A 14,794-nucleotide genomic window follows, 5' to 3' on the forward strand; every position below is an offset into this window, starting at 1 on the left:
GGCTGCTTCCTAACTGGTGAGATCATCCCAAAGCGCCGCCGGGTGGGCGGTTTGGCGGGAGAATTCCAAAACTGGAAGAGGAGCCCGCGCCGAAGGGTGTGCAGCGACTGTGTTGTACGGTAGTTGCTCCTCGTTGGTAAGCCATAAGCAATCCGCGCGGGAACTGCGCTTGTTTGGTTTAGTCAGGGCGGAATGCCTGCTTTAGGAGCCTCGCTTCTTCTGGCAGGATCGCAGTCAGTCGGGGAAGGGAGACGACAGAATGAAGTGACTTGAAAAGGAAAGAAGAGATACAAACGCTACAACTATTAAGAAATAAACCCCCTTCTCATTACCTCAAATAGCTTCATTCCAGCAGAATTGTTGCCCCCTCCTCCCCGGGATCGAAAGGAAAGAATCAGTGTGGTGGAAATTAGGCAACAACAACAACTTTATTGATTAGCCCTTGGGCCATATCAAAGTACAAAGTTCCAGCAACAAACCGTCACCAAAACGATAAAAGCAATCCGAAATGGAATTGGATAAAATACAATTTAAAATGGAATTAAAATACAATTTAAGTTAAAATAGTAATAAAATACAAATTTAAGATATAGATAAAATATGGTAACATATTTCAGAGTCGCCCTTACAATCTACCCCAATCAGTCCCACATATGCAGATCTTAATTGGATCATTTTGTTTAAATACTGTGCTACGTTGAATGTTATTTTCAAGTTCTGGCCGGACATAAGGTAAGTTATTTTGATATGGGGATCCCGATGGGTCATTCGTTTGGTATGTAGGAAATTAGGCATAAAAGTATCCCCCAACTCCTCCTCCTACCCAACAAAAATCCAAAATGTAGGCTCATCATCTTCCAAACAAGCCTCCTGGGTGAGAGGGGAACAGTGGAATGGCTGGAAACCTCAACAAGCATTCTGACAGCAACAAGTTGTATTCAATTGTGTTCATGAAAATGTATTTAGGTTATCTTAATCATATATGCCTGCTATGATATACACAGTGCAGAGGATTACAGTAGCTCCTTTTGACACTTATAATATGTAATAATATAAATATATATACTAATACATCTTTTAAATGAATTCATTATGCTGCAATGCAATTTTATGTCTATAATTGATTTGTTACACAATTATTTGCAAGATCTTAATATAAAAGCATGTATTCTTCAGCCAGTCTCTAATTTTCACCTAATATTCTTGATTTAGGACACATCAGTACCCGTCATGGCTTCAAAACGGAGATTGTTCAAACCCCATGCCTACAGTGAAAATCTGATAGAAGAATTACCAAGTATGTACAGATGGAACCATTCTTATATGAAATCCCTTTGCCAAGGACATTAAGCAAAGGAATGCTATTGCTGTTAGAACTGTGAAGAACAGCAACAAGAGCAAGGTTCTTCTCACTTGAAATATCTTTTCCTCCACATCATAAGCAATGAATATAAGCACATTGATTTGTGCTTCGATTGTAAGCCGCCCTGAGTCTTCGGAGAAGGGTGGGATATAAATGGAATTAAAAAATTAATAATAATATGAAAAGTTAATTGTAGGCTGTCAGGAAATTCCCAAAGCAGTAATATCAAAAATAAAATTTTCAAATATCTATTTTATTTATTTACTGTAGAATTTTATACTGCTCAGTTACAAACATAGATCCTCAAACACTGTTGTTGCAGTTTCAGTATTTGAGGACATCCATGCTCCATATAGTTTATATAGCAATAGCGCTTAGACTTATATACTGCTTCATAGTGCTTTACAGCCCTCTCTAAGCAGTTTACAAAGTCAGCATATTGCCCCCAACAATCTGGATCCTCATTTTTCTGATCTCGGAAGGATGGAAAACTGAATCAACTCAACCTTCAGCCAGTCAGAATCAAACTCCTGGCAGTGAGCAGTGAGTTAGCCTGCAGTACTGCATTCTAACCACTGCACCACCACAGCTATATGCCTGTTGATGGCTGATTTGTCTAAGTGCCAGGCTTCCAGAAATTCTCTGGTGTTTTTGGACTTGGCTTGGTGTAGGATACTCAAAGTTTCCCAGTTGAAATTAGGTTTGTCCATGTGTTGTGAAATTAAGGAGTTTTCATCATGTCTTCTGATTGCTAATTGTTCATGGATACGATCTGCTAGTCTTCTGCCTGTTTGTCCTACAGGGTGGCTTTTGAAGTCCTTACTCTGTATGCTGTAGATGACTCCTGTTTTTTCTTCTGGGCTGATGAGTCTTTTAGTTTACTTAGGATGTTTCGTAGGGCTTTAGTTGGTTAGAGTGCTGTGGTGATGCCATGCTGTGGTAATAGTCTGTTGGTGGTTTCTGAGATGTTTTGATGTATGGCAGTATTACCTTTTTCACAGCTTGTGTTACTTGTGCTGTGTTGGGTTAAGTGATCAGGGACAATGAAGTTGTGTGCATGTCCATTTTGTTAGAAGATATTGTATAGATGATCTCTTTCCTTTTTCTGATGTTCAGGTTGCTGCAATGTGTTTTGCTTATTCTTACAGTTTCTCTTGTGGAAGGTTGAGTTGTTATTTTCATAGTGGAGCACTTGGTTGCTGTAAGTGATTTTATGATACACTCGTGTTTCTAATTTGTCATTACTGTCTCTGCTTATGAGTATAGCCAGGAAGGGTAATGTGTTGTTTTCTTCTTTTCCTAGTGAATTTTATTCCTTTGAAGATGTTGCTGATGGTTTTGTGTGCGTTCTGTAATTGGCCCTTTTTAAGTATGGCAAAAGTGTCATCTGTGCAACAGATCCGTACTTTGGGTTCTAACATTTGTTAATCAAAAAAATATACTACCAGATTCCTGATATTTTGGCACCATATAGACTAGCACATTTATCCTTCTATAATGTCCACAATGTAGATATAATAAACTTAATTTGAATGTATAAACTTCTTGATAAAGTCATGTTGAGAGTTCTGACAAAAGCAGACCTAGTGTAATAGAGAATGCAATTCAGGGGGAAAAAAGTTTAAGTCCCATTGAGTTTGTTTGAATTCATTATGCGCATCACGTCCAGCAGTTATGATCACATTATACAGACCTATTCTTAGATGCGTATAAAGCAGAACTATTTTCTTTTCCCTCTTTGGTATCTACAACTGGCCTGTCAGAAAGTGTTTTGCAATCCCTTGCTTTGCTTTTTCAAGGCAGAGATAACAAAAAATGAGATAACTTTTTTACTTGAATGTTAATTTTTGCATTTAGCTGTTGTGATTCTACGTTAATCCCAATGTTCATTTTGCTTATGTTTCCCTATTAGAAACAAAAAGGCCTCGAACCTCTGGAAAGAAAAAGTCTGTTCCACAAGATGATGATAATATAGAAAGCAATAATGTTTTTGGGCATCTTCTTAAGACTGCAGGGATTACACTGAAATCAGGAGAAAAACAGAATGAAATAGGTATTGTTTGTTGTGCTGTGCTTCTTTGGTAAACGGAGTACTTGTTAGATATAAAAATCTGGGGAAGAGAGGGAAATCCTATTTCTTTTCTTTTTTTCTTTTTTCTTTTTCTTGAACACTTTTGAGTCATGAGCAGGAAGGATTTCTGTTGTATTTGAAATAAATGTCCATCACCAAAATTGATGATAATGATTAATTTACTTTGTGTTTTTATGTCTTGGACACACATTATATTACATTTAAATATATTATTTTTTTCCTGATTTATAGCCAAATGTTGACTGCCATTACTTTTGGGAAACCCAGTCTGTTGGTTCTTGCCAGCATTTCAATTCCCCCCCCCCCCAATTGATAATATTTCTGGAAATCTTGCAGTTCTTCCTATGTTTGAACATATTTACTGAGAATATTTTTGCAAAGAGAAAAAACATGCTGTACAGTTGTCTTTAACCTGTCACCGTCAATGTCAAAACCTATCCTTTGTTAAAGAAGATGACACTGCCATCTATTTTAATATGATTTTCTGTCCATTGGATTTATTGTATACTATATAAGAATTTGTAAAACACATTTTGGAGACTGCATAGAAGAAACAACAGAAGGGAAAAATTGTTTATAGAGAATCCAGCTTGGATACTTTATATATTTTATGTTCTTGGCAACTATTAATAAAGCATAAAGGTTGTGGGCATGTAACAATTTACTGACAGAGGTTTTATGCCTTCTCAACAGTTGTAGCAAATATAGAAATTCAATAGATGCACTGCTCTTTTAGTTAGGATTGTCATTATTATCTTAGTATGACCTTGTTTATCACCTGCATGACAACCAAATTCAGTGAATCAGGAGATGAAAAGCAAAAGCTTCTTGTCTTGACTGGATGCAAGATGACACAAGACAGGTCTTCTTGAAAGGTATATAATTAACGTATGTTGTTGGATTTCCGCCAGCTATTATGGAGCTGTTTAAAGACAAGGGAAGGTGGCATTTTGGAATAATGTGATGTGGATACGTATTTTTATGTATGATTCTCTTGATACTTTTTTTGTAGCTGTAGATGGAGCAATTTTCCAGAAAAAGTTGAATCAAGCCTTAAGAAAACACCCTTCTTATCCACAGGTATGAATCTGATCATATGATATATATTTATTACAGCCCACATAACAAAGAGCTGAAAAGCACTGATGACTTTTATGATTTCTCAGTCTTCCTTTTTTGTGCCCCTTTTAAAAAATTAGATTGTTGCAGAATTCATCGGTGGCTTGGATTCCCACATTGAAAACAGAGATCAATTTAGGAATTGTCTCCTACCATGCATACCTGCACAAAATCAAGAAACAAAGTAAGTGACAAGAGTTATTTGATGCTTGAAAACTATCACCCAAATGTTTCATAATTATAGTTAGCTACTGTGGCAATGAAAAATCCCTGGTGATGTACGTGAACTTGCTTGGATAGGGATAGGGCTTAAAGTACTAATGAAAACTGATGCACCTTTTAGAGGGCAGACCAAAAGCATATAAGTAAACGCTACAGTACATTGATTGAAAGTGGTAAATCTCTTCAATTCTTTTTGTTTAACGAATCCGGAGGTTATTCCAGTGCAAATACATAGTTTTAAATTCACGTTTCCACTTGGCAGTTAGGTTATGCAACCAAACAGCAAATTTTCTAGAATGAATTTGTAACAAGAGTAACAGAAAACTGTCTTTCTCCTCCTTAGTAATGCAGTACATTCATACTGCGAAAGTGTCATTAAATTGCTTCTTGGTATTGAAATGTTGCAGGTATGTTTATCATTTGATTTTCTCATTTTCTCCTGACAATCAAAAGTAGACATCTTAAGTGCCACTAGGGTATTAGAATGAACTTGTGGGAAATATAAAAGTGGGGGAAATGGAGCTCATATGCAGTCTATTCCCACCTTTCCCACATCATCTGTAATTATTACTCTGCTCTATTTGGTCCGGGGTTACAAGAACTGCACTCTCATTCAGTCCAATTCAGTATAACTCAGACCCCTGCCTGAATCTATGGAAGTGGAGAGAGGCAAGAGTATGACTGTACAGAGCCCAGTTTCTTCCCACTTTGAACTTTTCACAAAATGCCTGGATAGGACTAGAATGATGAATAGAAATATGTCACAAGATGGTCGGAAAGATCCATTAGTTTGGATCATTTTTACTCCAAATAATGCAGACTGATCACTTTCTTCCAGATTTGAATAGTTGTTATTGCAATCATGTAATTGGTTTGTAGTCTCTGTCTCTCTCTGTCTCTGTCTCTCTCTGTCTCTCTGTCTCTGTCTCTGTCTCTGTCTCTCTCTCTCTCTCTCTCTCTTTGTGTGTGTCTCTGTGTGTGTGTGACTGATTTCGTCCAGCTGAAAAAGTAAAATATTTGAATAGATCCAACTTTTGTCTTTTAAATTTAGGAGATAGAATTTGTCTTCTCTGAAAACAAAAGCTATTATATTGTTTTCCTTGTGTACATCTCCAATGTTTTTATGTACCATTTACTGATAAATTTTCTTGCATTACTTTGTACAAGATTTTGTACACAATGTAAACATGCAATTTTCTCAAATCACTTTTATCTTTTTCTTTTTTGGAAGCCTGCTGTGATAAAACTGTTATTTGAAAAGCTCCCTGAATTTTTTCAGGAAAGGTAAGTAACTCTGAGGGAGATAACTATGAAATAAACAAACAAATATATACATACTTTTAAAAGATATTTAAAGTAGAACATTGTCTATCAGATAACTTCTGTTTTTTATTGTTGTTTTGGAATCCTAAATATGGGATCTGATTTGCCTTGAAGGGGGAAAATACAGTAGACTGGTATAAATAATTTGTTTGTAGTCCTAAGCAGTACACAATGAAAAGCTGATGTTCAGTTTCTTCTGGTATACAGTATATACATTCTGCTATAAAAGTCCAGCCTTACATGGCAAAATAAACGAATAGACTGGTGAACTGTAATTGACTTAATTAATTAATTAATTGATTGATATTTATTAATTGACTATTTATTGTTACGTGGCTCAAAATTAAAGTGTTAATTAATTTATGTTATGAATAGTGCCTTTATTTCCAGTAAAAAGGCTTAAAGAGAGGATGCTAAAAAAATTGGATCATGTCTAAACAGTTAGATAATTAATAGATTTTAGAATGTAATCTACATTAGTAGTAAGGAAGATAGTGTGCTTGATCTCTTCTTCCCTGTTGTGATTCTTTTGTCATTTTTATTTTTCAGTGTTGGCACTGATGGATTAAATTTGCCTCGGCTGATTGTCAATCAATTAAAATGGCTTGACAAGATAGTTGACAACAAGGCAAGATAAAAGAGTAGACAATTAGAAACTCTTTCCCAGGGTTCATTTTCAAATTCAGCTGGTGCTGGATCTTACAATATAATTTTTGTTGTGCTACTTGAAATCATGCTGTTGAGAAGTCCCTGGGTTATAATAAAATATGTATTTATTATGTTTGCTTACTTTGCTTCATTATAGTAGATGAAGTTCATTGCATATAGCAGCCTAAGTAATGTAAAACCAGTTTCCTGAAAAAATTTGCAGAATTAAAAAATCCTGTTATAGGGTCAAAAATGTAGGATAATAGTTAGGACCTGCTTATTAGCAAAAATATTTACCAAATTTCTCTTCTGACTAAATTGGGGAGGTAAAATTACATGGTTTTATAGAGAAACAATTTATGGGGCTCCTAGTAGCAAACTCAAGCTTGATGATGATGATGATGATGCTTGCCACCCATCTCACTTTGAAGTGATTTTATTTATTTATATACCATTCATTATATACCATTTATATACCATTCAGAGTCACTTTGGATAGTGACATGGGCAGCTATAAAGTTAACAAAATAAAGCTTGATTTTGATTTATAGAAAAATGTTTGCCAACATACTATATAAATAATATATTTCTAGTGCATAATCAGTATCTTAGCTATGTATGTATAGCATATATCTCCTGGCTTGTCAGTATTTTAGTTGAGCAGTCACTTATAGAGAAACTGTTTTATTGAATTTCTATGACTTCATGCTTTGGTACCTGTAGGATCTTGTTTCAATGATCATGCAGATGGTTTATGTTTCACCCCCATCAATCCAACATGATATTATTACAAGTCTGCCAGAAATTCTGGAAGATTCCCAGCATAGTGAAATTGCCAAGCAACTTAGGTAAATATGGTATTACTGTGTTTTAAAAATATTCTTCATGTATTTTTATGGTTTTCTAGCATTTTCCAGCAACGCTATGTCATTAAGTATATTATAGGAATTAGTAGAGACCGTGTCCAAAGTAACTAAGTTAGCAGAAGGCCTGGAAATTTTAATATTTTAACAGTCCGGGAACCAGAAAAATAAGAAAAATCATAACATAAGAAAAAAAGGCTCCAACTTCAAGAAATAAAGTCCTATGATGAGCAATTGAAGAAAAACCTATATAATATTGCAGTTTGTGTATTTTGTATCTGTTAAAGGTATTTTTTTTGGCCTATTCTTTAGTTCTTTGTTAAAGGAGAACGTTGGGCTTACAGTTCCAGTCCTAGATGCACTTTCCTGTTTGAATCTTGATATGGAACTTCTGTCTGAGGTACGGAATCTTCTGTCAGGAGTTAAATTTGCTGAAATTTTGGAATCAGCTAAAATCTAAGATAGCCCTGAATTTGCTAATTTTTATTCTAAGCCTTTGGGATGAGGTTTTTTTTCTTTCCAGTTTTTGAGTTTTCCATTAAAGTTAACTCAACATTTTGGGATAAGCGCAAGCAAGGAATATAATTCTTTTTCTCATTTTGACATCTGAACAACTTTCTGCTCTCCCAATAGATACGCCAGTCTGTCATGATTTCAGTGTCTGCTGTAAAAGTGGAAGATTTACCCGTAATAGTTAAGTTTATTCTTCATTCTATGAAGGCCACTGAAGCAACAGAGGTACAGTATCTATCCTAACCATCAAAGATGCTCCATTTGAATATTATATTTTTGGAAGAAATAGTGAAATAAATGTTGGAAAATGGCTTTATTTTTATGTACGAGTGACAGGTTCCAGTATTGACTCACCTCTGAAACTTTTAATACTGGCATCATTTCAGATTATTTTAATCTTCCTTTTTTCTTACCTAGGCAGGTAAGCAAATGCCTTGAGCTTGATTTGGTTCAGTTTGGTTCCTAATTTGTTACAATTGGCTCTGAGCAACTGCTTATCCTATCACCTATAAACAGCCTTAAAATAACTAAGAATAAACCAGGTAAATCACAAAACTTACTTAGTAAAATATTCCTATGTCCATGATTCATCTAATGCAGGGGTGTCAAACTCAATTTCATTGAGGGCCGCATCAGCATCGCGGTTGCCCTCAGGGGGCCGGGTGGGTATGGCCAGTGTGGGCGTGGCCTACTGGGTGGGCATGGCCAGAGTGCGTATGGCCTACTGGGTGGGCGTGGCCAGCTCTACATCATTCGCATCAAGGGTGCCTATGGGGGCCTGGGCAGCAGTGGGACAGATCTGAGGGTCTCTGGCAGAAGGAGGGTCTCTGGGCCAGGGCCAAGGCAGTGGGGGCCGTTCCCTCACTGTTTCCAGGATGGCTTCACGGGCCACATGAAACCACTTCGCGGGCCGGATCTGGCCCCCGGGCCTTGTGTTTGACAAATGTCTTATAATCTTAAAATGTCTTACAAGGTTATAATGCAGAAAGAATCACTTTTCTCTCCACTTCTCCTCAAAGGCCTGATGAAGTGACAAGGCTCTGATTGTCTTCCCCAATCATGCTGTGTCAAGTTAAATTAGGGGAGGGGGATTGCTGTTGCAGGAAAGGGGGCAGGAACTTTGTAGATGATTTTTTTTTAAAGAGGGGTACCTGGAGAGAACCTGTTCTTCCTAATCGAGCAGCAGAATTTACTTGGGAGTTGCTTTAAATCTGAGGAAGGATATTTTGAACTTGAAATGTTTACAATCTGAAATACTTACAAGACTGTAGTTCAAAGTTATGGAAATCATGCCTTATTGTGCAGTGCTATAATTTACTGTTTTGTTGCTTGAAAAATAGCTCCTCCAAGACCACTTCCACCAACATTGACAGGGCAAGCCTCTAGAACAGACATGCCACCGGTCAGAGAATGTCGACTGATGGCCCCCAGGGGGAGGGCGTTCTCTGTGGGTGCGCCAGACCTTTGGAACCGTTTACCGGTTGAGCTCTGGATGGCTCCTGACCTTCGCTCCTTCCGACGTGATCTAAAAACTTATTTATTTGAAAAAGCCGGCCTGGTCTGATGGGTTTGGGGTTTTAATTACTGTTTTTAATTAATTTATTGTATTTGGGCACAATTGTTTAATTTGTTTTTAATTTTTGTATTTTGTACTTTTGGTATTTATTGCCCTGTACACCGCCCTGAGTCCTTCGGGAGAAGGGCGGTATATAAATTAAATTAAATAAAATAAATAAATAAATAAAGCAGCTTTTTTACATGACAGTACTGGATTAGGAGCAGGAAGACCCAGGTTTTACTCCACCCACAGTCATAAAGCTTGCTGGGTGGCTTTGGGCAGTTATTCCATTATCTCTCAACCCACGTTATAGGTTTGTTGCAGGGGAAAAAAAAATAGGATAAGGGAGCACCATGCATGCTGCCTTGTGCTCTTCTTTGAAAGGCGGGATATATACCTAATAAAGAATAAGTGGAACAGTAGAAGGAAATAATACGTTAATTATTGCAGAAACAAAATTCTGGCCAGTTTTCTTTATCAAAGAGGACATACTATGCCACTTTCCTATTTTTAATTTGGTTGTCATCGGCATAAAATATGGAATATATATCAATTGGCGTTATAAAATATGTTAAAAACTGCATATGAAAATACTTCGTTGCAGTCTTTGTATGCTCTTTCCTTTTCTCCCCTTCCTTTTTCTCATTTTTCCTAGTGTAATTGTCTTGAATACATTGCTGTTGCCCAAGTCAGTTTGAATGAAAATTACTGTCGTGCAGGTAATTTCTGACCTTCGTAAGAAGCTGAATCTGGAATCTTGTGCCGCCCTTCCAAGTATCCAGGCTTCTCAAAGCAGACTCAGCAGCCAGGCACAGTCAAGGTCTGTACATAATATCGATATCTGTTTATGTTAGCCTTATTCAGTGACTCTTTGTGCCAATTTCTCATGCCTAAAATAAGGTAAATCCAACAACTATCATAACACATTGTTCAAAAAAATTAACTCAAAAGCCTTACCCTTATCAAACCGTTATTTTAATACTGTTAATGCTGGTGTTAATGTTGTTTGAATCTGTTCTTGTGTTTCTTTTCAGTCTATCTGCAAGCCAAATGAGTATTAACAAGGATTCTTTCAAGCTCCTTTTTGAAGTGTTAAAGTCAGCTCTTAAATTTCAGAAGTTTGTATCAGAAGGTTGGATTAAGGTTAAACTTTTTCCCCTATTTATTTGCCTTTTGCCATGTTCTCTCTTTTACACAAACTTTTATAAAGCTGTCTTGTGTTTTATGTGTTTTATTTAGGGGTTCCTCTTTTTTGTAAAACTGGCACTAAATGTGGTTCTCTATCTTTAGTGCTGTGCTCTGTTTTTCTGAGATTTCCATGATGCACAAATGCCAATAGTTGAAACAAGCAAAACATGTGTTCTGTCTTTTTAATACTTTAGAGTGCATTTGTAGGATTTTCACTAAAAATTATCTTTCTCAAATATATATGCAGAATTAAATATAATTCTGGCAATTAGTGCAGATCTGTTCTCCTGAAGAGTTCTGAGATTTTATTTATGTATGTTATGTAAGCAGTTATTGAATTCTGTAATGGGCATAATCCATCCTTCTTGTTCTAGGCTATTGAGAATATTCCTTCTGCCTCTGATCATAAGGTAATCCTATTTAGATTCTGCACTAGCTATTTTCCTCTTAGAGTAGTCTTGGTGGGCCTCTTACTTATTGCATGAGACTCTTAATTTTTAAAGATCCTTGCCATTGTTTATCTACTTTTTATTTTGGATTTAATATTTGCATAATTAACTTAGCACTTTTATTTTTAAAAAGGTTCTGGATATGGTAATGCTGTTAATAATCTATGCTACAAATACCAAAAACAAGAAGCAAATTGAGAGATTGTTGAAGAGTAAGATTCAGTCAGGTTGTTTGCGAGAGCAGTTGCTGCAGAACGCCTTCCGGCATCACTCACCGGTAGGTTCTTTGCTATGATGCAATACAGCACATTGGGTGGGTTTTCTTATTTTTCTCTCTAGACTCAATATTGCAAAGTTTCTTCTTTGCTGGACCACACACCTGTTTATTTTCTCCACATGTTTATAAATACTGTACTGCCATAAATCATTAATCAGATAATGTATGGAGAAAGCCACAACATTTTGGGGATTATGATAGGTTTGGATGGTGAAATGACTTTCTGCTTTCTCCATAAATAGCCTGTTCTCCTGAAGAAAATAATGGGTGTCCTTACCTTAGGATACAGTATATTATTTAGCTCCCATAAAGGCAGAAATAGAATATTACTCATCGTCTCAAATAGATGAATTAATAGCAGCAGTCAGATGTTTAACTAGGTCGGTCACTGGGACCAGAGGTTTACTCTTCCAAGCTTTCAGACTCAGGCTGGAGACCATCCTCAGGGAACTTGTTTAACTGATTTTAAGTTATTAGTACATTTTAGAATACTGTAAATACAATCAGCTATACTATAGGCATTGGAAGGACAAAGATGTATTTTTGAAGCCGTTTTATGTTTTCAGGTTATGAGAGATCTTTTCCCAGCAATCTTGTCAGTTGCTGAGAGCTTTGTGAATTCAGCAGATCCTTGTGTTGTCTCCTTTGGTAGCTGCATGTACAAGCAAGCATTCACAGCTTTTGATTCTTACTGCCAGCAGGTACAAAAGATACGCATATTTGCAACATGCATTTTTATTTTTGAATAACTCATTTTGAGAGGAAAAGGAGGTAGCAATGAATTAAATGAGAAATAAATAATGTGTGTGTATATATATTTGTAAAGTTCTGTGCACATTTCTTTAAAAGTAATATTTCTGGCTCTAATACAATTATTTTTTTTCTGCCATGTTCATACATTACCTTTTATTATTTTTCACTTTGAGATTGATCAGTTGTAAGCTTGACTTTTCCCTTTCGCTTAACTAATTTACTGAGGTAATGTGGTCAGATAGGCAGAAAGATTGAGATTCAATCCTCAATCTTTCTGCCTATCTGACCACATTACCTCAATGTGCTTTGTACTACTTATCACTCACTTTTGTTTTCAATCTGATTTAATCAGTATTATTCAGATTTTAAATCTTGTTTTACCACACTCCTGTTATATTCAACTTATTTTGTATGTATCATTTTCTGATCAGTTTTCTCATCTTTAGCAAATATCCTTCCACAGTACACAAATTGATTATGTCAGAGTCCTTACCAGCCCTGATTTATTTGTGCTTCTTAGATTGTAAGCCGCCCTGAGTCTTCGGAGAAGGGCGGGATATAAATGGGATTAAAATAATAATAATAAATGTTGGTCAACAAGGTAGATGGCTAGGCAGGAACTAGTTTAATTTTGTAGCATTTACCTTTATACTTTACAGTCATTCACTCCATGTTCCCTGACAAACAAATATACTTCAGTCTTTGGCACACTTTTTTCACATCCATTCACTTTGTTCTATCATATACTATATCTACCATCTGCTGCATGTCATTGGAATCTCAGTCAACAACACAACATTTATCCATGGATACATTAAAAAAAGGAAGAGGACAACAAACATTGTTCTAATCTTCAGAATAATTTCATTTATTATCTTGCATACTTGACCTTCTATTCTATATTGGTTTTAACAGTCAACCTTCAACTCCAGGTTAGTGCAAATTCAAGCTTATTCGTTCTATAATAACTTTCTCTAAATTAACAGATTTTTTCCTTCAAAAATATCCTTCCCCTGCTAATCCTGCTCCTTAGAGTTAGGGCTGACTATTTTTTGCAACTATTTTTCTCTCTTTTGGAACATTATGCAATATATTTGTCTTTTCATTTTGCTCAAGAAATGATCCCTAGATTCCTATCCACAACAATTTTCATTTCATCATTCTACCAAGCATTCTTTTTCTAACTCCATTTTAATATAACTCCATACATTTCTGTGTCACGTTGTAATAGAATTTTTATCACTCTGTTCTAAGCAGCTTCCAAATTCACTTTTCTTATGGACAGCTTCCATTTATTCCATTAGGAAATTAATCCAATATTTTTTATGAGGCTTGTATTTTTGTCTTCTTGCAGCCATTCTGCTTTCATTCTGCTTTCTTTCTTTGTGTACTGTATATACAGTTGGCCTCGTGTTCAGGATCTCTGTATGTACCTCACTTTTATATCTTTCATGAATTCTATCAAATCATTCATGATTTTAGACCTAATTTATTCATTTTCTATATCTGTATATGTACATGTATATGTATGTACAACTATGTACTTTAAGGATATAGTTGAAACAAGCATAACTTTTAGATAGATACTCTGTATACATTCACCATTCTCATTATTTCTTGGGTTTCAAAATAACTTACTTTTTTCTTTGTTTTTTGTCTTATTTTTACTCATCTGTTCATGTTGTCTAGACAGAATGTTTTTCCTCTTGGATCACTTTCATTCACAATGTTGCCATTATCCCCCAGATTTATTTCTGGTTGTGTGTTATTATCATTTATTGGAAGAGAACATGCAAAAGTAGGATTTCTACTTTCATGCAGATCCAGAAGAACCTAGATGACACCAATTCTTTCCTTCTAACATGACAGTTTAGCCCTGTCATACATAATTGAATCTGCACTTCTTTCTTTTGTTAATTTTTTTCCTTTCTCTTTTATCCTGTTACATTCCAGTTTATAGTCTTTCATATGTTATGGTCATCCACAGACGGGCCTACAACTATGTAACCCTGCTGCCCATAGGTCTTAAATCAGCTGAGACTTTCATGTAATATTTCTGAGAAAAATACAGAAGAGGTAGACTACATAGCAGTCTTGTATTTTTGCCACATGTAGCACTTCTGGCACATTTTATTCTGTATGTAACAAAGTAGCCAAAGCCCAGTTTTACTGTAAGTAGACTCATGCTCTTTTGTACAAGTGAAATAAAATGAAATATAAAACCTTCTGTAACACCAAATAAAATAAAAATTAAAATAGTTTTTGAAACAAGGAGCACTGTTAATAGAAATGCCCTTTTCCAGGACTCCATGTTCTTTAAACACAATTAGAACATTGGAGATACTTTGTGTGGTTCTTTAAAAGCTGATTTGTGTAGATACAATAAGTTCTCCAATTGCTAGTTTATTTAAGAAAGACTTCATTCC

General features: G+C 35.7%; 1 protein-coding gene across 1 annotated transcript in view; it reads left to right on the forward strand.

Moving 5' to 3' along the window:
- Positions 1 to 128: 128 nt before the first annotated feature.
- Positions 129 to 14,794, forward strand: part of FANCD2 (FA complementation group D2) — a 57,958-nt gene continuing 43,292 nt past the window's right edge. Inside the window, exons 1-16 of the mRNA XM_083353892.1 lie at positions 129 to 136; positions 1,213 to 1,297; positions 3,276 to 3,416; positions 4,468 to 4,535; positions 4,655 to 4,758; positions 5,140 to 5,203; positions 6,028 to 6,080; positions 6,669 to 6,747; positions 7,491 to 7,615; positions 7,943 to 8,030; positions 8,264 to 8,368; positions 10,421 to 10,521; positions 10,736 to 10,844; positions 11,264 to 11,299; positions 11,472 to 11,615; positions 12,182 to 12,316. Coding sequence (XP_083210018.1) covers positions 1,231 to 1,297; positions 3,276 to 3,416; positions 4,468 to 4,535; positions 4,655 to 4,758; positions 5,140 to 5,203; positions 6,028 to 6,080; positions 6,669 to 6,747; positions 7,491 to 7,615; positions 7,943 to 8,030; positions 8,264 to 8,368; positions 10,421 to 10,521; positions 10,736 to 10,844; positions 11,264 to 11,299; positions 11,472 to 11,615; positions 12,182 to 12,316 — 1,419 coding nt within the window. The 5' untranslated portion in view covers positions 129 to 136; positions 1,213 to 1,230. The remainder of the gene's footprint in view (positions 137 to 1,212; positions 1,298 to 3,275; positions 3,417 to 4,467; positions 4,536 to 4,654; positions 4,759 to 5,139; positions 5,204 to 6,027; positions 6,081 to 6,668; positions 6,748 to 7,490; positions 7,616 to 7,942; positions 8,031 to 8,263; positions 8,369 to 10,420; positions 10,522 to 10,735; positions 10,845 to 11,263; positions 11,300 to 11,471; positions 11,616 to 12,181; positions 12,317 to 14,794) is intronic.

Source organism: Vipera ursinii, assembly GCF_947247035.1.
Source record: "Vipera ursinii genome assembly, chromosome: 2".
Taxonomy (NCBI): Eukaryota; Metazoa; Chordata; class Lepidosauria; order Squamata; family Viperidae; genus Vipera; species Vipera ursinii.